This window comes from Lissotriton vulgaris, chromosome 6, assembly GCF_964263255.1.
Source record: "Lissotriton vulgaris chromosome 6, aLisVul1.2, whole genome shotgun sequence".
NCBI classification, from domain to species: domain Eukaryota; kingdom Metazoa; phylum Chordata; class Amphibia; order Caudata; family Salamandridae; genus Lissotriton; species Lissotriton vulgaris.
The window spans coordinates 1,846,593,408-1,846,619,431 of record NC_141694.1 but is presented as its reverse complement, the minus strand read 5'-3'; the positions used below and the strand labels follow the sequence as shown (position 1 = coordinate 1,846,619,431).

Below are 26,024 nucleotides of genomic sequence, written 5' to 3'. Positions count from 1 at the left end.
GCGAGACAAGATCAACATATCATGGCAGCGACGCAAGCGATGCGCACTTGTTAATAAGTAGAGACCACAGAATGTGTTGTTTTCCAAAAATGTTGTCTCATCACAGTTGACACAAGTCCAGCGTTATAAATAAAATACAACAGGCTGGGAAGCCGAAAGTTCAACTAGTGTTTAATGCAAAAAAGCAGACAGCAAAGCGAAATACTGACCAGGGCACTCGCTAGAGAAAGGTGAGTTTCAGCATAAGGCCAAAATACTTTCATTTTAGACCTTGTTACTTTCAGCAAAAAACCTATCGAACGAGCACGCGGCAGGATCGACTCCCCTGGAAGTGGAAGGCGTTCTTGAGGGGGAGATCTCATTTATAAATTGAATAATGGCCCGTTAGGCTCATAAAATCCCATTTCACTTGCCAGGTTTGAAAGCGAGGTTTCACTTCTTGGAAATGTGCAAACCTGAGCCATGAAAGTTAGAAAGCATTCTCAGAGATGCTGGATTTTCTATACCAATTCCAAATGACACCCATATTTGATCATAAAAAAATTGAATTTTTGGTCTTATATGTAAAAATAGCAACCCTTTGATGCATAGGAATATATGAATGGGACACAACCCAAAATGCATGAACCGGTTTTCACATCCTGAATTCCTCCTGAAGTTCCTGTTATTAAAGCTTCTGAGCAGGGCCTGGGGAGCCCAGAAACCTTCCGTAACTCGGTCTTGATTTTCTCCTGACACAAAAGGTTGGGATCCATCAGCCCGTGTTTAAAAGCTTGGTTTCCAGATCAGAGGCGCCACCACAGAGACTGCCCGACACCATTTACACAACCGGGCAGAGCTGCCGACAGAGCGGACAGAGCAATCCTTCTCTGGGGCCTTTGGACATAGTATCGGAAAGAGAAATATTGAGTGGATAGAATATTGTGTCAAAAATATCCAGGACAAGAATATCGTGCAGGCCATTTTCTATGAGTAAGTAAAGTTTTACTAGATACTAGCGGCCCGTCCCGACGTTGTCCGGGTATGACAGACATGTGTGAAATTAGAATGCGCCCCAGCGATATGTGCCTCTTGCCGTCCTGTCTGCAATCAGAATGCGCCCCTGCAATATGTGCAGGCGCCAACGCGTGTGTACCTGCTCTGAAGTTCTGGCCTCACAGTCTGCCCCAGCGATATGTGCCTCTTGCCGTCCTGCCGTGCACATCGTGCCCGGGCTCTGCATCCACAACATAGCGTGATGCACTGAGACGCCACACGCCGCGTCTACGACACCCGACGGCGTACTCAGCCACCGCGATAGAATGCTGTTCACACGCTCCAAACGTCACCCGACGGTGTACTCAGCTGCCGCAATAGAACGCTATTCACACGCTCCAAACGTACGCACCCGCCCACCTCAGAGCCGGTGCTACTTCCAACAGACTACTTTGTCACACAACGTGCTTTGTCCCCCCCAACGTATATGTTGCGCCGGTGTATAGCCTATGTCCATCTGCTTTGCCTCACCTTTCCAACGCTGCATGCGGTGCTTCGGTTGGCGCTGTGGTTCCGGAGCTTACCTGCCTCAAAGGTTTGGTCTCTCTCTTTATTATATTAGTATGGATAACTCCACATATATGCACTTTGACGATATATATATAACTTCAAGGTATGTAGAATGGGAGTTAAGAATGGTAATTTTATACTTACCTACTTCTACTTACCTACTCGATATTCTTGTCCTCGATATTTTTGACAAGTTATTCTGCCCACACGATATTTGTGTTTCTGATAATCAGTCACTGATCCCTTCTGTGGAAGGCCTGGGTTCAGAACAAGAAGTTTGCTTCTCTGGAATAGACAAACTCTGCTGCTGTTGCGGGCCCCATACGGGCATCCACACTCCAGTCTCAACCACAGTCATCTGGGGATTCAAGGAAGTTGATAGTTTACAAGGCTCCTGTCTGAGATGAGTTCATGACAGACGTGGCATAGCTGAGGGGTCTGGAACATTATAAGAGTACACCAGTCATGAGAGCCGTGCTCTGCATTATGTTGGAGACCGTTGGCGGCCCGTAGCCTAGCCCAGCTAGTCTAGAGACCCCTATGACATCTTAAAAAACTTTTGTAAAGCGCCTTTACACATGCAGAAGGTTTCTTGGCACAAACAGGGAGCTAGATCATAAGAGAACCTCAGCCATAGACACCAGACATATGTAGGAGAAAACAACCGAGTGGTGAGCTGTTTCGGTGGGAGTCTAGGTCGCAGGGACATCTGAAGAATTTTGGGGGCCCCTCTTCAGGACAATTTTGAATTTATGATCCAATTTCAGCTCTTTCATGCCCTCTTTGGCCAGGTCACTGACACTGCACAGTCACACTGGTGCAAATTCTGTAAATGTGTTTACATCTAATATTCAAGGATAGAGACGTGCGTTTTCAATATTGTAACACAGCAGCATCTCACTAATATTACTGCAAATAATCTGTGTGACACCCTCCCATTTCTCATATGTGAGGTCATGTTTTGATCTAAAAGTAACCTTTTATGGATGCTGCATTAAACATAAACACACAATGTGTCTGTAAAATATCTATTTGACTCTCACACACCACCTACATTAAAAATAAATTAAAGGAATACAGTATTTAAAACAATCTGTTTAAGAATTATTCAAGGTCTGACCGGTCTTGACGGGGATCGAGAAGGACGTTAAAATCACCCCCTACAACCACCGGGGTGGTAACCTCCACCAACTTGGTCTGTACTCTGAGCAAACAGGCAGGGTTGTCGATGTTGGGCCCATAATAGGATACTATAGCAAGCTCACCCCCCCCCACCCAAAAGTCAGCTTGTACTGTAATCCACCTACCCGTGTGATCTGTCGACATGGACTTTATGGTGCCTCCGGCTCCAGTTCTAATTAAGACTGCAACCCCCTTATTAGGAACTACCTGTTCAGAGCAGCAGGTTAGTCCCACCCATCTGTATTTTCCAAAAATAGTCTTGCTCTCAACAGAGCTTAAGTGGGTCTCTTGTAAGAGGAAGACTTGGGCTGGGGATTGTTCTAGATATTTCATTATTAGCCTTTGTCTTCGTGAGCAACGGAGCCCGTTAACGTTACACGAGATAAACCTTATGCTAGCGGTCGTCATGGATTATTGGTTCATCTGCCTCCCTTTGGCCAGGCACCCGTAAACAACTTACTCTAAAAAAGAAGAAAGAAGGAAAATGAGGACTCATTTTTATATTTTCTCTCACTGCAACCCCATCCGTGCACCCCCTCCCACCCCTACCCCCGTGACCCTGAACAGCCCTCACCTCCCAGGGGAACCCTCCCTTCTTCTCTGAGCATATGCTCTTGGACAGGAGCCGCCCCCCTGTGTGTGGCTGGATAGTAGGTAAATAATTAGAGATGATAAAAACCTATCCAAGCGGCAGCAGCATTTTGAAAAGCTACACTCTTCCCCAATGACTCTGTATTCTTATTTTATGTATATTTTATATATTTTCTCCCATTTTTATTTTATTTTTATTCTCCATAGTAGCCAAGTGCCAGGCGGGTCCCTGTTGGTTACACCCCGCTGTCACTTCCACCCCTGCTTCCTTTTCTAATCTTATCGATTAAGTTATCAACTTCCTCTGTTTGGCGCAAGTTGTACATATGATTGTTCCACATGATCCGGAGAGATGCGGGAAAATTTAGTTGAGCCCGAGCCCCTAAGGAGTTCAGAATTACCATTCTCTTGCCCAACTCCCACTGTTTCGTGGCGGTAATATGGGAGACATCTGAACGAATGGAGAAAGAAAAAGGGCTAGAAAAGGAGATATTGTTATTGGGCCCGCTTTCAAGGCCAGAGACAAGATTCTTTCCTTGATGGCATACGTGAGAAAGTTCACCAGGATTTTTCTGGGACACTCTTTCCCGGGGTTTCTCTTATATGGGTCACAATGTACCCTTTGAATATCCCCCATTAAATCCAGATCCGCGTCTGGGGAGTCCTTTAGAAGTGTTATTTTTAGAAGCGAAACCACAAAAGTCTTTATGTCCCCCCTTCGAGATCTTCGGGGACATTCAGAATTTTAAGATTGTTTTTCCTGGAGTGATTTTCGAGACTTTCGATATCATCTTTCATCTGTTGAACCAGCTTGTCCATTGCTACGGAAGAAGAACATAAGGCAACCTTGATCTTAGGAATCTCTGTCTCGAGAGCATCCGTTCTTTGCGAGACCTCTTCAACTTTCTGGGCCAGTACCTCACAAGAGGCCTGGATAGCAACCTGGTTGGCCTCTGAAATTGTAAATCTCCTACCAATGTCCTCCTTCAGACCTAGCAAGATGTCAGCTAAAGTCCAAGGTAACGTCAGAGACTGAGGGGCAGGTACAGTGAGCTTGGGAACAGAGGACAAAGGGGGCTCTTCTTCCGGTGTACTTATAAGGGCTTCTCCCTGTTCTGTGTCCTGGTTTTCTAACACTGAAAAACTATCTGATAATTCTACAGATGAATGGACAGTACTCTGCTGGTTTCTTGATACAGCCCCCCGTTGCTTTATTATGATGGGCTAAGGGCCCTGGAGAGGGCTGAGAGGCACTGCCTGTGAGAGGAGCAATAGACGACTTAGAGGCCATAGCAGTAGCCATGGTGCCGGATATGTCCTTCCCCCGGTCAGAGGTAGTTGAGGAGAGGACCCTGTAATAGGACTTCAGTGATGGCATAATGTTAAGCCTGGTAGAAGGAACCCATCTTGCTTTTTTCCTGCCCTTTCCTTTACCCGGGGGTGTGTTTTCTGCGATATGGCTCTCCTTCCTTTGTCTAGAGGTAGCCTTAAGTTCTACTATGGGAGGTGAGACAGAAGGATTGAGAGGGACTGGTAAGATATTGGCAATCCTTCTGCGTAAAATGTAGCGACTTATCCCCACCTCAGACGTGGGCACTATCGTAGCACAACCAGGGTTACTAGGATGACTACTAGGATGCCTACTGACAGCACTATACGCTCGCCTCTCCATGCAGGACTCTCGTGCTTCACTTAAAGCGCCCCGGCGGCATCAGCAAAGGGCTTTAGGGGCCTTGTGGGCTTTACCGGCACTCCGTTGTCTGTAAACACAACCAGTTCCTGGAGCACTGCAAACCCCCTCAATAGATAAGGAACAGACAGAACAACAACGGGACCCCCTGGCCCCCACCTCACCTTGATTCCCAGGCCGGAAAAACTCTATCGCAATGAGCCTTCCTTTGATGGAGTGCCGGTCCACACCCTCCTGCCGGGTGACTTACCCGGCACTTACTTGACAAATTGCCGACCCCACCGCTCCTCTGGAGACAAAAAACACCGGTCCTCCGAGACCGGGATGCCGAGGCAGTCTCCTGGAGTTTCTCCGCCACTCTCTGGCTGTGCCCAACTCCCGGAACCACGGTGGCTCCGATACTTTTCCGCCCCCGGCGCCACACACCATCGAGTCCGCACCAGCGGAAACCCGTGCAGACTCGCTGAGCTCCGGGGACACAGTGTTGGGGTGCGAGCACTAACGCAGGTGAATGTTATCGTAGGCTCGTATCATAAAGGCGTTCCCTACGGGAGAATATTTTAGGGGAAGGAAAAATAAAGTACAGCCATAGCAGCCGCCAACCGCTAGCGATGGTTCAAATGCCACACACTGAGGAGCTCTGCCGCGACCGTCAGCTTCCGGCCGCCATTTTCCAAACCGTAGTCAGCATATCGCTGCCCCCTGTACTCGTCGGGCTATGATTAATGATTCACCAGCTTGGATTGATGGACGTCTGGAAGGCTAAGAAGGGGGCAGAGACAGGTTTTACATACTTTAGTAAAAAGCATGGCCACTCCTCAAGAATTGATTATATTCTTATGGATAGATCGGGCTTAGAGACTTTAGAGGATATTACTTTACTTCCAAGTATTTTATCTGACCACGCCCCTATTTCATTTTCACTCTCGATGGGTCGGCCTAAGCCTAACTTTGTGCCCAGATGAACCCTGAAAAGGGCGATGTTATATAATCAGGATATAGTTACTGCTCAATCAATCAATCAATCAAGGCATTTGTATAGCGCGCTACTCACCCGGAGGGTCTCAAGGCGCTTGGCACTGCTGTTAGAACATCCACTATCAACTTTTTTTCCGATAATACGGGTTCGACGTCATCCGATTATGTCTGGGACGCTTTTAAGGCCCATATTCGTGGCTTACTACATAGCCTGATATGCGCCAAGAACATGGAGGAGGCGCTGGAATCTAAAAAGCTGGAAGATAAGATTTCTATCCTAGAAAGAGAGAGATTGAGTTGCCAACTGGATAACTTGCCACAAATTCTTAGTGATTTGGAATATCTACGACTGGAGTATAGGGAGAAGTTAGACCAAAAGATCAAGGCACAATGGTCTGTTCATAGTGTGGAAAACTATGAATATGGCGAGAAAGCTGGAGCCATCTTAGCTCGGAAAATAAAAGCAGATCATGTAAAAAACAACATTAATAATCTAATTATAGACGAGTCAGGGGCTACCTCTTGTAATCAAGAGGATATGCAGAGGTGTCTGCTCACCATGTTTTCTAAACTCTATGAGGAGGAGGCTACTCCAAGCATTAATAGCATCCAGAAATGGTTGGAAAATAAGGCCCTACGAAGCTTGACTGATGAGGGCCGAGACATCCTAAATAGCCCCTTCACGGAGGATGAAATCATTCTTTATATAAAGAAAATAAAGAATAATAAAGCTGCAGGGACCGATGCCCTTCCAGGCGAAGTTTACAAAGTCCTCCAGGAGGTTATAGCCCCAAGGTTATGTGAGCTTTTCAATTATATATAGCTCAGAGGGGAGGGTCCCCCCATTGTGGAAGGACGCCATAATAGTGCTTATTTTAAAGCCGGGGAAAGATCCCCTTAAAGCAGACTCCTATAGGCCAATCTCCCTACTTAATGCGGATTATAAGATCTTTGCCAGTATTGTGGCAGGGAGACTGGTCAAGATGGCCCCACAATTGATTAATGCTGACCAAAAGGGCTTTATCACAGGTAGATGTATCCAGGAGCAAACTCTGCAACTAATAGGCAGTATTGACCTAGCGCTGGCACGCTCGGAGCCCTTGGCAGTGGCTGCGTACGACGCAGCCAAGGCTTTTGACCGTGTCAACTGGGCCTTTCTTTGGGAAGTTTTAAGAATGATGGGATTTGGTTCAACATTCATACAAACACTCATTATGTGCCATGAGGGCGCCTCTGCAGCTATTCTCCTAAACGGTCTCTTGACACCGAGTTTTAGTATAAAAAGGGGAACACGACAGGGGTGCCCCATCTCGCCCCTTTTGTTCGATATATATATCGAACCCCTCGCGCAGGCATTGAGATTGGACGATCGGATCACCCCCTTTAATGTTTCAGAATACAGTTGCAAATTAGCCCTGTATGCCGACGACCTGCTGGTTTATACCGACAATCCAGCAGAGCTGCTACCTAGGGTGGAGGCTACTCTGAATGAATTTGGTCTGTACTCTGGGTACTCAGTCAATAATACCAAGACTGAGGTAATGTGCTGGGGTGTTGACAACTAGCTAGGTATCTTAGTAAAGAGTTTAAGTACCTGGGGATAACCATAGTACAAGACCTAAATAATATCACTCGGATAAATCTGAAGAAAGTGGCCAAGGAGATCGACCACCTTTTCTCTAGATGGCAAAATCTTCCTCTTACAATCTACGGCCGCGTAAATCTAGTTAAGATGGTCATCCTCCCCAAACTGACGTACCTATTCAGTACCATCCCTCTAGTCTTTCCAGATAAGATTTTGGGGGAAATCCAGGGCAAAATAGGCAGCTTTATATGGGCTAATAAAAACTCCAGGCTGTCCTGGAAAAAGTTAAAATGAAAACTTTTAAAGGGTTGCCTTGCGTTGCGGGACGTGCTCTGGTATTCATTCTCCTTTCAGCTAAAAAATGTGCGTTGTCTGCTCTCTAGTCCCGATGATTCTAACTGGGGTCGGATTTTGACTGCAATGGCTAACCTTGAGGGAGGGGATATGGGTTTTTTGTATAAGTTCGGGGCTCCAACGTTTTAAAAAAAAGTTCGACTAAAGGTTTTAAAATCAGCGCTCCACGTTTGGTATAAAGTCAAGTGAAATGGGGCATAAGATATTATTCAGATCTTGTCCCATTCTGGGATTCCCCGGGATTCCATTCCCCGAGTGCCTGAAAGACGGCTTAGCATCCCCCCACTTAAAGAGCAGGGATTACGATCTGGTCTCACCTCGTATCATCTGAGGGGGTTCTTCCCTGGGAAGTTTTGAGATTAAAAATTGGGACCCCTTCTCCAGATTTAAATATTTGCAACTCTGTTCCTGGTTTTCAGCAGAGAGGGAGAACATAGGTGGAAATTGGGAGATTGAAAATGCCCTCCAAAGTGCAAACCCAAGGAAAAAAGAAGTGGGATTTTGGTATAGGAGACTTTTAGATGCAGAGGATGCACAGCTCCTCCTTCTTATCTTGTATGGAATTCCATCACTCTGGAAGAGGTATCAGCTAGTCTATATGTTCTATCCCTTCAAACTTTATATAAATTTGTCAAGCCAGCTGCTCTTAACTTAATTTAATGTAAATTAATTTAATTGTCGGTTTGTAATGCGCTAGAATAGACTCCCGAAGGAGTATCTTTGCGCAGTAGACCGATGGGGAACCTGTCCTGGCTTTCCCCGTGAGATGGTCCCTACTGGGTATCTCCAAGGTGAAACCAGGCATCCTCGGCGTATGTGGGGGGCCGTTGTGGAGATGAGGCAAGCTAATGCCCAGAGTTGCCGAGTGTGATCCCTGGGTAGAGTAGGCACTGAGGTGAGAATTATCGAGTCCGCTGACCCTGGTCCACGACCCTGCCATGTCGGGAATTGAACCCTGGTCCTCGGCCGTCCTCTGCTCTCAGGTCTGCCGCCTCTAACCAGTGAGCCACACCACTTAAAAAGAATCACTTTTACGTTCTTAATAGGCTGTATTATACGCACCAAAAAATGGCATAATTTGTTTTCTGCCCCCTTCCTAAGTGTCCTAGATGCGACCTGGTTGGGGCTGATAACATCCATACTTTTTATGATTTGTTACTTTGAGCGATTTTTGGCTTAGCGTGGGGAGGGCCCTGGAAGGTATCTTTAAAGTTAAGCTGTGCCTCAACGTAGCTCGAGTTATGTTTGGCTTGGATATGGATCTCATAAGTCTGTTATCTGCGGCACAAGTGGGTTTGTTTTTCTGTTTGATCTTGATCGCTCGCAGAGAGATTTGTAAATTGTGGAAAGATCCTAGACCTCCACTTTACGAAAACTGGTTGCGTGTAGAATTAGGCATGGCGCGTCTGGATTTGGGCTTGGCAGATAATGGTAACAACAATGTCTGGGCACCTCTGATTTCGTGGGGCAAAGAAATGAGGTTGGCCTAATGCCTCAAAGGTTCTATGATTACACCATGCCTCGTACAAAGAAGCTGGCCTGGTTGGCCCAAGATGAACGCAAGAAGATTGGCCCTGTGCCCCCAGGTATGAATGGGCCTTTAGTGTCAACTTTGCAGACCCCAATGGTGAAATGAGGACCAGAAAAAAGCATTGTTCAAGGTCATCAGGACGCGAGACTCTCTGTAGAACAGTGATGGCTCTATTGGGGGCCCCCTGAAAGGCTGGGGCCCTGGGCCAGATCCCACTTTGTACATGCCATCAAATGTCTCTGCTTCGTCGAAAGGTCTAAAGAGCGGGGACAGTACAGAAACACTCCTGGGATTCAGTGCATCCAAAAATGGGAACCACCAGATGTTGGCCGGTGCTGTGAACTTCTACTTAAACCCTCTCCAGTAAACTGTGCTGGTTTTCCAAAAAGTGATTTAAGGGCCATATACAACTGTTACGGTCAGGGCCTCCCCAAATCAGATTGACCAGGACAAGTGCCTTGGGTGGGAAAAAATTGCTGTTTGTTGTAGGGGCGGTGGTCGTTGCAGTGTGACAGCAGGGGGTGTGCGGAAGAGGGCAGATGGGTAGGGGTTTGTTGGGGTGCTAACAATTACACTGAGGTACGTTAAGGGCTGATTACAAAGTTTTTAATGGGACCCGATTAAGACCAAGTGGGATGGACGAGCTGCTGTTTGCATAAAATTAAGTCAGGCGGCTTCCTGCTGCACCTCTCAGAATATTGGTGACCTGGGCCCAGCTCGCCCATTCCCAAAGCCGGCCCTGGTTAGGGTTGGCACCATTTCCGAGGACTGCCAGGGCTCTTGTGAGTCGGTGTGCAGTCATGTTTGGATTCTTGGATGGCGTGCTTGGTCGCCAGAGACCTGCCTCCGGGGTCGGCAGCCGGATCTGGCCTTCTGTCAGGATGCAGCGACTCCTGGTCTCTCAGGCCTCGGCACTGCGCGGACTCCTGATCCGGAGTAAATAATGCTCCAGATTCCGCTCCTGAGTTTCCTTTGGATGAAGATCCTTTTCTTTCAAATTCCACAATGGAGGTTTCCTGAGTCAAGGTGGCGGAATCTTTCCCGAGTCACTGCCACCCTTCATTACAATAATGAGTCGGAGATGGCGTTTGATGCGTCACATTTATAACAAAGGAGGGAGGGAGAGAAAAGTGGATTCAGTCTCCCCGGGTATATTTCATAAACAAAGTGGAATCCACTCAGATAGTGATAGTGATCCGTACTGTGGTGGGGAGCACTCAGTGTTGTTTAAATACCCCTCACACACCAACAGGCCCCTTGGTGTCATGCTTCATCATCGGGGTCTTCGCACCCCTCTACGGGATGCGGCGTGCTACGACCGACGACTACGTGGGAGCACTGATTTTGGACTATGTGTGGTGTGTGTGAGGTAATGATTGTGCGTGAGTAGTGGGGTTCGGTAGTGATAAGTGATAGTTAAAAAATACCTGGCTCGTGGGGTGAAAAACATTTATTTAGCCCCCGGGCTGGTATCATTAAAAGGGGTGCAGTGAGAGGTTGTTTGTGTATAATTATGTACATCAACCTCATATGTGCGTCTACATGAACATGTTTCGGAGTTTGAAAACTCCTTCTTCAGGACGGGATTATGCACAAAAATCCCCACCTTACTCACATGAATGTAAAAGTGTATTATACAAAAAAAGGGGGTGAACTATAAGGTGTATGTACCTAGATCGTAGTTCAAAATGGTCTGTAGTCTCTTTTCGCCCAATTGGCGTATTATAAAGACTTAGTAATATTCATTAATATGCCTCATGAGCCTTCTCACGTATATTGGGGGTTCCCATCATGCCAAGTTTAGCGACGGTTACTCCGGATGCAGTCAAACATCTTCCCCTCAACGCGGCTGGAGAGCTCAGCCTCACTGCACTGCTGAAGGGAACCGCCACAAAGTGCTGCTACTCCTCCGCGGGTCGTACAGTGCAGCACTTGACCCCAACTACAGCACTTCACCCTCTCTCCTTAAAGTGTCAGACGCCCCTCCGCCCCCCTCTGGACCCCTGCTTCTGGCAGACTGACTGACCTGCCACTCACAATAATACCTTTCAGTCTAGCACAGATGTCAGCTAGGGGTAGACTCCGGGAGACGCCCGCCCCTGATTGACACCGTGGTACCCCTGGCTCGGGCTTTGCTTTGCTACCTCTGGTCTCAATGGCAAAGAAGACAGCGCCATGAAAAGAAGTACGCCAGGCCTCTGGGAGCACTGTTTTTCTTTCTGCGATTTCCAAAACCTATTCCTCGCCCGACCCTTGAACACCAACAAGGAAGCGATTAATGGGATGAGTGTGGGGCAAGGAGTCCATACTATGATGTCATCAGGGTGAAGGGGTGCTTGTTGTCACTTCCGGTACAACAGGTATAGGGGGAAAGGGGGCTTGATGTCACTTCCACTGAAACTGGCATAGGATGAAAGAGTGCTTAATGTTACTTCCGGTACAACAGGCATAGGGTGAAAATAGTGCTTGATGCCACTTCCTCTAAATCTGGCATAGGGTGAAAGGGTACTTGATGTCACTTCCGCTACTACTGGCAACAGGTCAAAGGGTGCTTGATGTCACTTCCACTGAAAATGGCATAGGATGAAAGAGTGATTGATGTCACTTCCGGGACAATAGGCATAGAGTGAAAAAAGTGATTCATGTCACTTCCTCTGCAGGTGGCATATGGTGAAAAGGGTGCTTGATGTCACTTCCGCTACAACTGGCAAGGTCAAAAGGTGCTTGATGTCACTTCCTCTGCAGAGGGCATTGGGTGAAAGGGTACTTGATGTCACTTCCACTGCAACTGACACTTTGCTGAATCAACGTCATTGTAACTGTATGGGTGGGGGGCTTCTCAAGCGTTGTGGTTCAAGGCTCAGAACTTGCTGCAGTTGCCAAGCGCCCCCCCACCCCCACCCCCTTGCCAGAGCCTGTGTCTGCCTCTGGAGTGGGGGTCTCACTGCTGCTTTAACCTCGGTCATCTTATGTTACTTACTGAAATTCACACATGCATGAAAGCACTCTGCCTCCCCTCATGCTGCACCCTCCAGTGTCGCGGCACTTCCTAAAGGTGGCACAAGCCAGCCACTCCCAGGGGGAGCGACAGGGAGGGAGGACAGACTGGGAGGGGGGCCGGGGGTGGACAACAGGGTAGCAGGTGGCTATGTGTTTAGGAACATCAGAGGGAAAAGAAGGTCATGCTAATCCCTACACTTAAGAGTAAACTGAGGTTATGAGTATGCTCCATGTGAGAAAACCAAAAACAGAAACAAGCATTGGAAAAGTCAACAGGTCTGGGGATATGCCTGTGTTGTTTCAATAAATCAATTCTTTGATATGTCTGTGTTGGCATATTAAAGGCAGAGGGTTTGGCTGTGTCAGAGCTGGCATATCAATATATATGGAGTGCTCCAAAAAAGTATGCTGCAATGAAAAATCCAAAGCGAAAAAAGTTTGTTTTCTGCAAACAAAGATATGACTTAAAGGTGGTTATTTACAAAGGTAATTATACACATGCATATTTGCTCACATGTATATTTCTATTATTGTTTGCTGTTCATCCTATCCAAATGTACATTTATACCTAGGTATAGATGTAAATGGCTTCACCCCCTGTGGAGCCTCCTACAACCGGATTTACGAGAGTAAATTTACTACTAGTAACTCTGCATATGGAGGTGGCGATCGCTGCCACTTGTGGCAGAGCAGAGATCTCCCTATGGGGAAGTATAGAGCAAATTATTAAAGTTTATTATTTTTCAAACATATATTTAAATATAGGCTATAAATATAGATTAATCTTAAAATATATGTTATTACCTAAAACTAATAAATTAATTCAATTTAGAAATAATAATTTTTAATATTTAGGACATGTTAAAAATTGTGTTGAAGTAATTTACATTTCTAATAAGGATAGGATATGAGTTTATAAAGCGCTCGATTGCCGTGGCGTCTTGGCACTGATGTGAGTGAAATAGGCTGAAATGTAATTGCTTTTAATTATTTAGTTTATGATTCAATGCAAAAGAACACAATAATTAATATGTTACTATGTATTCTTTTTGACACCAAAATATATTTAAAGAATTTAAATTTCAAACTAATTTAATTAATTGAACATTAGTTCCTAAGTTTTTTATTTTGTTTCCATACCTTTATTGTTTTCCATGGGAGTGTGTTGCAGTACTTGAGAATCGCCATACGTGGTACTTGATTTACTCTTAGGCTGTGATGGAGTACATTTACTCCTGTTTTGACACTTTTATGGCTGCAGTGACTTTTGAAGTGCTGTTTGTGGATAATATGGTCTTATTCCTTTGTGGGTGCACGTTCGTGTTGGCATGTTTCTCCCTTAACCGACCCCTCCGTGAGCCTTGGTAAACCCCTTCCTAAATGTTTTAAAACCCTCCCACTTAGTAAGCATTCCTCCATTTTCTAGACACACCCCTTTGCCCCGCCCACATTTACTACTAAAACATATATGAACAGGTGCAGAGATCTCTGCACAGAAAAGATAGAAGAGGCAGAGGCGGTGGTCTCCACCTGTAGGTTTGTGAATAGCAGTAATTGAAATGCAGGTTGTGAATGTGAACATATACATTTATATATATATTTTTTCGCCAGTAGGTAGTTATAGTTAGGACCATTTTTTTTCATAGACAAAGCATTTTTGTTTTGCTAATAACTTTGGCGCTGTTTGACAAATTTTCCAAATCAAATCAAAATCAAATCAGGTGTTTGTTAAGCGCGACTATTCACCTGTAAGCTTCTCAAGGTGCTGGGGGTGGGGGAGGGGGGGTTCGCAGGTTCCAGTCCATCAAGGAGGGGGTCTGTCAAAGAGCCAGGTTTCGAGGTTGCTTGCGATGATGTTATCTGTCTGAGGTGAAGCGGAAGGTCGTTACAGGCACTGGCCGAGCGGAAGGAGAAGGAGTTCAAAAATTTCAAAGACTTTTCACTTCCACTGCTGTTTGGAAAGTTTCGGGGTGATTTGTCAAGCGGGCGCTGAGTTAAAGAGGGAGTTCACAAAATGCTTTTTCCCAACGCAATGTCTATGGGAATTTGCTTTTTTTGAATACGAGTACAGCTCAAACCGCTGAATGGAATTACACCAAATTTAGCAGAAAGCTAGATTTTGGTCCAGAAAGAGTACTTTTTAGGTCTCGCAGAGAGACCTATTGCGGCTAAACCAGAGGGTAAACCAGTGGATTTCCGAAGCAGATTTCCGACAGTTCACGACGCGCGTCCACATCAAAGCTATTAGCCTCCCTCCCACAGGCAACCAGAGGCTAGTTCACGACGCACGTCCACATCACAGCCATCAGCCTCCCTCCCACGGGCAGCTTGGCCTCAGGCATTCACCCCAGTGCGACTTCTCCTCCCCCCTAATTACATCCCTGCTGTTTACTTCTTTCACGGCCGCGGGGCCGTGCTTCAAAGTGATCCGCTCCCCCACCCCCTGCTTTAATTACATTAGCTTAGTTTTGGAGTCCCGGATTAGAAGGAGTTGCAGGGACTACATATCACTTAATGAACATTCTTGGGAACGCTGCGTGAAAAGATTGGTGAAAGGAAACCTTCCTGGTGCAGATGAAAGTGGAAATCCGCTCTCCCTTTCATTCTGACGAGAGACTTCGAAAGGTTTGCTGCATGCCGTGAGGATGCGCTATTTATTTCATCCTTGTTTTCAAGAACCGGCAACCCTACCCTGTACGCCTGCTGAAAGCACTACATCCCCGCTACCCTTCCCCCAGCAGCACCCTGGCACCACACAAGCACACAACATCTTCACACAGTAGCAGCCTTTCCTAAATCCCCGCTCCCCCTCCCCGCATCCCAGTACATCCGCCACGGGCACCACAGATGCTGCAAATCACCCGCTGGGGCAACAAACACTACCGAGCCCAATTGAACCGTGGCGCCACACCACCCCCTGGGAACTACAACAGCGGCCAGCCGAAAGCATTTTCTGCGCCCCCATCACTGCCCGTTGCACAGCCCACAATGCACCCGAGACTGACCTGAAGGTGTAGCCGCGAAGAGGATAAGAAACTGTTTATAGACTGTAGCGTGTTTAATATTTCAAAGCGAAGTATAAATCCGAGTTTTAATAATTCTGCAAAGATATTAGTTTTAATTTTTTTTTATTTCACTTTAGCTTCATTCATCCTGTAGTTAAGAAGAGGAGAAACGGATATGAACATCATGTTCAATGTTCACGGGCTCCTTATCATCTTGGAAATGCCTCCCCTCCCCCCTACCACACACACACACACCTTCCCCAGCACAGCGCCACAGTTGCTGCACTTTAACGCTGTGGAGAGTGAAAGGCGCAGCGCTGCACTTCAAGCTTCAAGTGTCTTGTCCACCAGGCTTACGCACCACAGAATGTTCACTGTGCCTCGCTGCACTTCAAACCTTGCTCACCATGGCTTTACACCACAGGGCAGGACCTCGGCGGAGCGCTGTATGATTGGATTCGTGAACGACGACTTCACAGCCTGCTCAGAGGGTTGACGGCCTATGTTGTAACACACATCGCACACAAGCCTCCTTCCAGCGCCTTGTTAATATCTCCGCACCTGCTTCATCTCCACTGACGTGAACCACATTTGACGTAAATGAAGTGAGAGCACTACGTGGTCTGTTCCTTATTGTGTGGACTCGGAGCCATTTTAGCAGCTGCACATCAAAAATAGGTAAATATATCGATAGGAGGGGTCACCTGTATTCAGAGAGTTTTAACACCTTGAATGCTACAGCTAATCCTCCTGGATGCTGACCTCTGTTGATTCCCATTGTTCATGACGAGCTCAGCTCGTCATGAGCACACGACCAGTGTACTGCATGACGAGCTGAGCTCGTCATGAGCAGGGAAGGGGTTAAATAATTTTTTTGCATATTTTATATAGCGCAAACTCGATCCGAAGGTATTGGAGAGCTTTACATGAGCTGAGCACCGTATTTACATGACACATTCAGGCACGGGGAGATTGATTTGCCCAGAATCACAGGTTGCGGACGCGACCTCGAGGCTCAACCCCTGGTTTCCAGCACCAGAGTCGGCAGTTTAAGCCGACGGACCACCTCCTCTCCCCTTATTGTACTGGTGCATTTCGACACTCCATCCACCTGTAGATCATTTGCTGTGGAATACTGTTGGACGGAGAGTTGGCATAGTTCCCCTCCCCTCCCCTCTCCTCCCTTTCACTGCCCTCCTCTCCACAATCCAGACTACAGAATCATGTTTCCTCCATCTCTCCTCATCCATGTATCTACCCACCTTCACCCATGCATACCATCCGCGCGTTAGCATTTTATCATCGTTTCTGTCATTCAATTTAGAAGAAATACCGAATAAACCAGAAAGATAAGTACACTAGCGGCTGCTATTTACACCACTATGAAGCGATATGGGGAGCTGTATACAACACTAGATTTCTCGTTCTTTATCTAAAATAAAGGTAACTATTTCATCTACTTGCAAGTCTCTCAATAGAACCTTTTCCTGATTGAAACTAGAAGCAGTGCAGCTTCTAGTACACTCCTTCAAACCCTTTCTTGTAAAGTTTGCTTCTGTCAGAAGGTTCCGCAGCGCGCGATGCGATGTCAAACCTGCTGCGGGAAGCCCTTCACACAGCCTTTGAGGCAAAGCCTGTCCGCTCAGGCTGCCAAGGGCTGGCGTTTTTAGATGTCCCCTTAAAGAGCAGGCGGGGGTTGCAGGTCCGAAGATGGCAGTGACTGGCAGTTCTGATTCCAAATACAACAGTCACTTTGTGCGCCTTGCAGAAAAGGGTATGTGGAGCTCGCACTCGGCCCCTGTAATGCTTCCCCCATGCGGGAAATCACTTATCTTCTGTGGTGTTGGCACTCTTGATCTGGGGCACACGCACTAATGATCTGTGGGGCTCGCCTTGAGCCTCTGCCGGACTGGCACTCAGGATTCACCGGACTTGCACTTAACTACTGTTGGAACCAGCGTCTGTACTGGAGAGTAAGTGTAGTTGTGAATGGCTACACTGGTGGGTGAGCGGGTGTGTTAGTGCTTACGCCCCATTAGTGCACCCCCTGCAGTCATTCCCACAATCTTTATTCACGCCTGTACCTCCCAATCTGTCTATCTTTTCTCTCTACCTCACCAATCACAACATTCATGCTCAGCTCTTTACCTCGCTTCTCCGTTTCCCTTTCTCTCTATCTCTGTCTCACCTCTCTACTACATCCTGCCTGTCTCTCTCGGTCTCACTCACATGTCTTTCTATCCCATCTCTCCTTTTTTCATCTCATCTCTTCTACCTCACTCATCTTTACCTCCTGTTTACCCTCTTTCTACATCTCTATGCACCTCACCTACAAAACCAGCCCTGCTTTAACTCACCTCTGTCTACCTCAACACTCACAATACACTTATCAATGCCACATTTGTCTACTTATTGTGCCTTTGTGCCCTCTGTTAGACTCATTTTTCCCTTGTATTTCTGCCCATCTGCCCTCTGTTAGATTCGTTTTTGTGCCTTTATGCACCCTGCATCACCACATCATCAATCAGCGCTACCCCAGCATCACTCAGCACTACCACATTATCACTCGGCACCACCACATTATCACTCAGCACCACCACATTGTCACTCAGCACCACCACATTATCACTCAGCACTACCCCAGCATAACTCAGCGCCACCCCAGCATCACTCAGCGCCACCCCAGAATCACTCAGTGCGACCACAGTATCACTCAGCGCCACCCCAGCATCACTCAACACCACCACATTATCACTCAGAACCACCACATTATCACTCAGCACCACTACAGCACCACTCAGCACCACCACAGCACCACTCAGCACCACCTCAGCACCCCTCAGCACCACCACAGCATCACTCAACACCATCACATTATCACTCACCACCACCACATTATCACTCAGCACCACCACAGCATCACTCAGCACCACCACAGCATCACTCTGCGCCACCCCAGCATCACTCTGCGCCACCCCAGCATCACTCAGCACCACCACAGCACCACTCAGCACCACCACAGCACCACTCAGCACCACCACAGAACCACTCAGCACCACCACAGCATCACTCGGCACCACCACAACACCACTCAGCGCTACCCCAGCATCACTCAGCACCACCACATTATCACTCAGCACCACCACATTATCACTCAGCACCACTCAGCACCACCACAGCACCACTTAGCACCACAGTACCACTCAGCACCACCACAGCATCACTCAGCACCACCACTACAGCACCACCACAGCACCACTAAGCACCACCACAGCATCACTCAGCGCCACCCCAGCATCACTCAACACCACCACATTATCACTCAGCACCACCACATTATCACTCAGCACCACCACAGCACCACTCAGCACCACTCAGCACCAACACAGCACCACCACAGCATCACTCAGCCCCACCCCAGCATCACTCAGTGCCCCACAGCATCACTCAGCGCCACCACATTATCATTCAGCACCACCACATTATCACTCAGCACCACCACATTATCACTCAGCACCACCACATTATCACTCAGCACCACCATAGCATTACTCAGCACCACCACAGCACCACTCAGCACCACCACTCAGCACCACCACAGCATCATTCAGCGCCACCCCAGCATCACTCAGCGCCACCCCAACATCACTCAACACCACCACATTATCACTCAGCATCACCACATTATCACTCAGCACCACCACAGCACCACTCAGCACCACAGCACCACTCAGCACCACCACAGCACCACTCAGCACCACAGCACCACTCAGCACTACCACAGCACCACTCAACACCACCACAGCATCACTCAGCGCAACCCCAGGTTATAGGTGTCACATTTGCGAAAGTTATAACTATTGGCATTGTAAATGACAAAGCTATTAATTTAGCTATTTTCAAAACCAACAAATAAATAAAAAAAATTGTCATTAACAAGACCAATAGCTCAAACTTTCCTAATGCGAGACCTATTGCATTGCAAATGCTTGTTTTAATTTGGTTTAAATCTGTATTGGCTGTCCACAACCTGAAAGGAAAGTACCGGCTGCCATTTTGTTTCTCGGTCGGCCCATGGTGGCGGGCAACAGAAATGAAAAAAAATATGAGGGTCAGGATAGAGGTATCCTGACCCCATAGGACAGGTGTCTGTGAGGAAACCCTAACGGGCAACAAATTGCCCAATTTGTCTCTGGTTTATTTGTCTGGCAAACTTCAGATCTGTGTATCTATTGAGACACTCAGGGCGGCCCCAAGTATCAATCCTTGCAGAATCTGAAATCCAAGGGATTGGGTTGAGTGCATGTGGGGGAGTTGCCCATAGAGCCTGGCCGCAGGCTTGACCCTGCAGCTTAGGCTGCTGTGGGTGTTGTATTAACATACAGTAATTATATAATAATTTACGTTAAACACACCCTAGAAATTCACTGAAAAACCAAAGATTACAAAGACATTATAGTTAGGTTGATGTTTTACCCACAAAAAACATAGAAATTCAGCAGTTATACTTATATGTATATTCCCAAGTAAGGATTACTCCAAATACATCTGGTATTTGGGGTCCAGCCCACCAATATAGCAGAAGTTCTCCCATTCTCAGTCAGCTCCCAACAAAACACTGTATATACTTAACTTTCTATCCGTCATGTTACTGAAGGGATAGATACTCAAGCAATCGAGGCAGCGTAAATCAGCCCTGCCCTCCTGACGGATCAGTCATCCATCTTGTCCGCATCTCCAAGTGAGTTGGCCGAGGCACATGGCGAGCAGCGGCCAAAATAAGTTAACAAACTTTAGGACACGAGATGTAGTTTCTTGACATAAGCATAACTATAAGTATAGCTATAACTGCTGAATTGCTATGGTTTTGTGTGGGTAAAACGTAAAGTCCCTGTAACCTTTGTTTTTTTTCAGTGAAAAATAAAAATATATAGTTATACTTAGTTCTGACTTTCCATAGAAGAGGCAATAATGGATTCTTTAATAACGTTGGCGCTGTTTGATGAACTTGCAGGAAACTTTCCCCCCAAAAATGTGCTCTCTTCGGTTCCTTCATGGAGAGTTTTGCGCTGATGCATCAAGCAAGGGCCAAGAAAAAAGGGGAAATCTCAAAACATCAATTTCCTATTTTAAATCCCACAGCACACTTTGTGATACAGAAAAACGGCTGAATAGGGCTTATTCCAAATTTTGCAGAAAGTTAGAACTTTAATCGGAAAGAATGCTTTTCGTTATTCATCATTTGATATAAATCTATTCAGTGGTTTTATTGTGCAGGGCTGTTGTAGCCATGGGGGTGGAACCTGTGTGGCAGGTACTGCGCGAATACCGTGGTACCTGAAAAATGTAAACAGAGAAAAGAAAATGTGGGTTGGGCGGCCGTAGGGGGTTAGGGACAGGGAGCCTGTCCCTAACCCCCTAAGACCCTCTGTGCATGGCTATAACATAACATAAGTATATGTAAAGCGCACGTTCGCCCCAGTAACATGGCATCTTGGCCCTGAAATAACAGATGCATATTGTTACCCAACTCAATGGTACTCATTTTATCGACTTCAAATGGAAGAAAGGCTGAGTGGACCCGCCAAGATTTGAACCTGTGACCATGAGGTCAAACACAGGACCCTGCAGTGGATGCATTAGTCCACTGAGCCACCAGACCCGGCAACCATAGGCCATGCATCCCTGGGGTTTGGATGGCTGTAGAGGGTTTAAACTTTAGTTTTTATCTCAATTCAATACGTAACTATACCGTCACTTTAACCTTTTTTTCAGTGCAGTTGTGAGTTTTTTCTAACGTTTTGTTAGATTTTATTACCATGACGAACCATAACAACTTTTTAGCCTTTGGTTTCTCCACTGAATTTAGTTTTTTTGCTATTCTGTTAAAATTCTGTAAGATTTTATTACCACACCAAACAAATGCCACACTTTAACCTTTGGCTTTTCAAGTGAAATGGTTGTCCATTCTGTGAGCTTGTGGTTTTGGAAGGGCCCTGTTGTGCACATAGGTGATATTCATGCCTGATCTCTTAATCCTTCTAGGCCTCAAACCCGCTGTGGCAGTCACGAGGTTCGACCACCGTGTCCTCGGGGGGCCGCTTCCGGTGCCCGTCCTGCCGGCATGAGGTGGTCCTGGATCGACATGGAGTCTACGGACTACAGAGGAACCTTCTGGTGGAAAACATCATCGATATCTACAAGCAGGAGTCCTCCAGGTGAGCACCGCCCACCCGTGGAAATCCTAAGGCAATGTCCATGTGAACCAATCAAATGACTGCCTGTAGGTTCTTCAAATGAGTCAAACTGTGTCAGGGACCTTATTCTCAAGAGTTAGAGTTCCAAATATAATACAGCAAATACAAGATGGTGCTCACCCCCTGCTCCAGCTCACCACTGTTGAATGGACCAGCCTTCAGACCAGTGCTTAATTTGAGCTGGTGGTTTCCGGTGCTCAGCACCGGCACTAAATTGTGAACACCAGGACTTATGATAGCCTGCCACATGGTGGCGCTGTTTGTGTAATTTAGAGGAGAGAACAACAACCATTGTTTATTAGTTAAATATACATTAAAAAACTACTAATGCATGCCATCAAGCCGTTCTTACCTCTTTGAAGGCCTGGAATAGTCTGAATTGTCACACATGTAGAAGTGTGATGGTTAATTGTTGTGTTGTTATGGTACTGGCTACACTGGCAGGGGCAATGTGTGGTGCAAGTTACAGTGGCCTACTGCTGAGGGCCCGGTAACCTATTTATTTACAAATTAAGCTCTGCTTCAGACCCACTTCAATACCCCAAGATAAAGTTCCTTATGTCGCAGATTGCTGCTGATTCTAAGTTTTTGTATATACATGCTCTTAAATCCATACATAAGAGCACATATATGCGTCCTATAACATCCACAATAAAAACAAATGCACATTCGGAGTTTTGACATTAACCCGTCCACTGGTGCATCTCAATCTGTGAGTGCTGCTCGTTTGCATGTTACTGACATCACCTTCCAGCTACACAACCTCTGTCTTTAAAGATTCAAAGAGATCAAATATCCTTCACAAACAAATATAAAAATACTTAAACAGATGTGATCAATATTTTAGGCCCAAAATGCTGAAAATGTATATGTTTCATGGACTTTGGTGTAATTTCTAGGTATTGCTGACGCAGCCAGATTTTCATTGTAATGCCACAAATTCACACAATAAGACCTTTTATGCAGTAAATTCATATGAAAAGCATATACGCATATTCCTCCTTCACAGGGAAGTAACTGATATTCTGCCTGGTCATAGAATGTATCCATGTTATAAATAACCAGCATCATCGGGTTCTTCATTCATGCCTCTAAGACAACAAGTTTCTAGTACTTCAGTCCCAAACACTTGTCGCCTTCATAATACAACGTATAACGTCACCCCCTCAATGGAACTCATTTTATCGACTTGAGAAGGATGAAATGCTGAGTGGATCTTCTAGGATGCAGAGCTAGGGCCACCAGGTGAAACACAAATTCTTGGAGATAGTGCATCAATCCATGGGCTACAAGACCCAGTATCAGCCAACCCCTTCAATGATTTGACATTTCAGGTGTGCCATGGTGTGATAAAAGGTATTAAAGTGTCTGGCTGGCCTTGATTTTTGTTATGTTTTGTCATATCACTTTTTCACTCTCCCAACCTGCTCTTTCATCGATCGTGTTGCTTCCCCTAAGTATGAAAGTCAATCGGTATACTTTAAGAAATGTACTAGAAATGAAGAATCACAGTTAATTCAATCATTCACTCTTTATAAAGGTCGTCCATTGGCAGGGTATGATTCTGTCTCAAACGATGCAGTTAAAACATGAGAAGTCCCATGTTTCATCCCGGGTAGACCTTTTGGCCCGGATTCACAAATCCATTTCTGTGTCAGACCTATTTAAATGTGTAAGACCTTAAATTGCTCCATTTAGGCTGCCAGAAATTCACCAAAAGTGAACTTGCAATTATAAAACTGTTTACTCACCTGTTAAAGCGACTCTGTAACCTTCTCTCTACACTAGTATATTATAGCATGTAATCACCCTATATTGTTCTGTGTTTTCTTTTGATTCTACAGGCGCATTCTGAATCAATAAGAAAGGGATGCCCCTAGTAGCTTGTAATAAATTACCACAAGTGCCTGGATACCCTCAGGGGTGACAAGTAGCGCTCTACAAATCTACTGATTGATTGATTGAAGTGACTTGTGATGTCAAGAGCATGGTGGCCGTCGATCGACAGGAAGGGCAGGGGGGCCGATGAGCCCAACCCCTGTTAGTTTCCCAACAGCAGCGTTTGAAATAGACGAATGCTTGGACTGATGCTCGTAGACAGTGCCTAGGGGTCTACCTTCCAGCTCCCCTCCACAGTGTATGCTTTCATAGGCAGCTGCTGACAGATGAGGACTGATGGATGAGGGATGATGGACGATGGATGAGGGATGATGGACGATGGATGAGAGATGATGGACGATGGATGAGAGATGATGGACGATGGATGAGAGATGATGGACGATGGATGAGGGATGATGGACGATGGATGAGAGATGATGGACGATGGATGAGAGATGATGGACGATGGATGAGGGATGATGGACGATGGATGAGAGATGATGGACGATGGATGAGAGATGATGGACGATGGATGAGAGATGATGGACGATGGATGAGGGATGATGAATGAAGGCTGATGAATGATGGATGAAGGATGATGGATGAAGGATGATGGGTGAGGGATGATGGACGAGGGATGAGGGAAGAGGAATAGACAGTGCCTAGGGGTCTGCCCTCCAGCTCTCCTCCCCTCCACAGTGTGTGCTTTCATAGGCAGCTGCTGACAGATGAGGACTGATGAATGAGGGATGATGAATGAAGGCTGATGAATGATGGATGAAGGATGATGGATGAAGGATGATGGGTGAGGGATGATGGACGAGGGATGAGGGAAGAGGAATAGACAGTGCCTAGGGGTCTGCCCTCCAGCTCTCCTCCCCTCCACAGTGTGTGCTTTCATAGGCAGCTGCTGACAGATGAGGACTGATGGATGAGGGATGATGAATGAAGGCTGATGGATGATGGATGAAGGATGATGGATGAGGGATGAGGAATAGACAATGCCTGGGGTCTGCCTTCCAACTCCCCTCCCCTCCACAGTGTATTCTAAAAAAAAATATTAATTTATTTTAATATATTTGAACTTTTTTGAATATATAAAAATCATTGTAACATCAATATTTATTAAAAATAATTGCATAACCGTTAATTATGTCTATACATCACTTTTAATCATTTAAAAAAACATAATAAAAATATGTTTTTACTTCCGACTAGATTTTGGCACTTAAAGAGCTCTTTGAGGTGGGTCCGTCCTGTCTCCTGGTGGAGCCGGCACGGCTGTAACTTGATACTGAATAGAGTACTTGTACTCGCTGCAGTGTGTACGTATTGTGAAATTGAGGGAGACAATTCGTAAATATTCCTGCACAATTACACTGGCATTACTGAGAGGCGCTTTCTACATGTATGCATTGAATTTTAACTTGAAGAAGTGCTAAACTATGCTTCTAGTGGCCACGCTAGGCTTATTCGTGTTTTCAGTTTCTTTTCAGTGCACCCTCCAGGCAGCGGTTCTTCGCTGTCCCTGTCTGTGTACTGAGAACCTGAAATGTGACCTCACCGTTTGTATTGAATGTACGAAGTTTAGTTAGTTTGACTGCCCTGTATGTAAATGTTGCAGACATATGTTATTTCATGCTCCTGATGTTCTTTCATGCACCATGGACCTTACATGTATTAAAAGGAAGGCCATTTCCTCTGCCGAACGGAGACGTTGTTATAATTAAAATAATAATAATAATAAACCATTTTTAAAGCGCCTGGCTACACAGAAAACAGTGTGTCCCCGCGGTAAATACTGCTAAATCGCCAGAGGCAGAAGAGGGGATGGTCAAAGAGGGGAAGCCAGCAAAAGGTTACACAGAGGGGAAAAAGGAGCGTCTTGAGTTTTGCACGGAACCTGGTCTCAAAAGGCTCCATACGAAGGTCGAGCGGAAGTTCATTCCAACACCTGGAGGCCAGGTATCTAAATGAGCAGCCTCCCATCCTAGCTCTGGTGATTCTAGGGAGTTTAAACAACATCGCACCGGAGGATCTCAGGTTTCTCATGGGGCGATGCATGGTGAGAAGATTTTTTAAGTAGTCTGAGCCTTTGCCCTGGGCAATTCGATGCGCAAAGCAGAGGGCTTTAAATGTAATTCGCTCCTTGACAGGGAGCCAGTGGAGTTTAGCCAGAGCGTTCTTCCCAGATGCTCTGCGAGGGAGTCTGAGCACAAGGCGAGCAGCTGCGTTCTGCACGCACTGCAGTTGGTGGAGGCCTTTTTTGCTCAGTCCTAGAAGTAGAGCATTCCCATAATCGAGATGGGGAGTCACCAAAGCATGGACAATGGTCTTTCTGGCGTCAAAAGGAAGGAAATCTAAAACCTTACGCAGGACTTTCAGAATGCTGAAGCACCTGGCTGTCACTTTACTGACATGCGATTTG

General features: G+C 46.3%; 1 protein-coding gene across 1 annotated transcript in view; it reads left to right on the top strand.

Moving 5' to 3' along the window:
• The window catches only part of TRIM54 (tripartite motif containing 54), a 196,286-nt gene that overhangs the window by 88,369 nt on the left and 81,893 nt on the right, over positions 1-26,024 (top strand). The window contains exon 2 of the mRNA XM_086928151.1: positions 21,507-21,679. Coding sequence (XP_086784277.1) covers positions 21,507-21,679 — 173 coding nt within the window. The remainder of the gene's footprint in view (positions 1-21,506; positions 21,680-26,024) is intronic.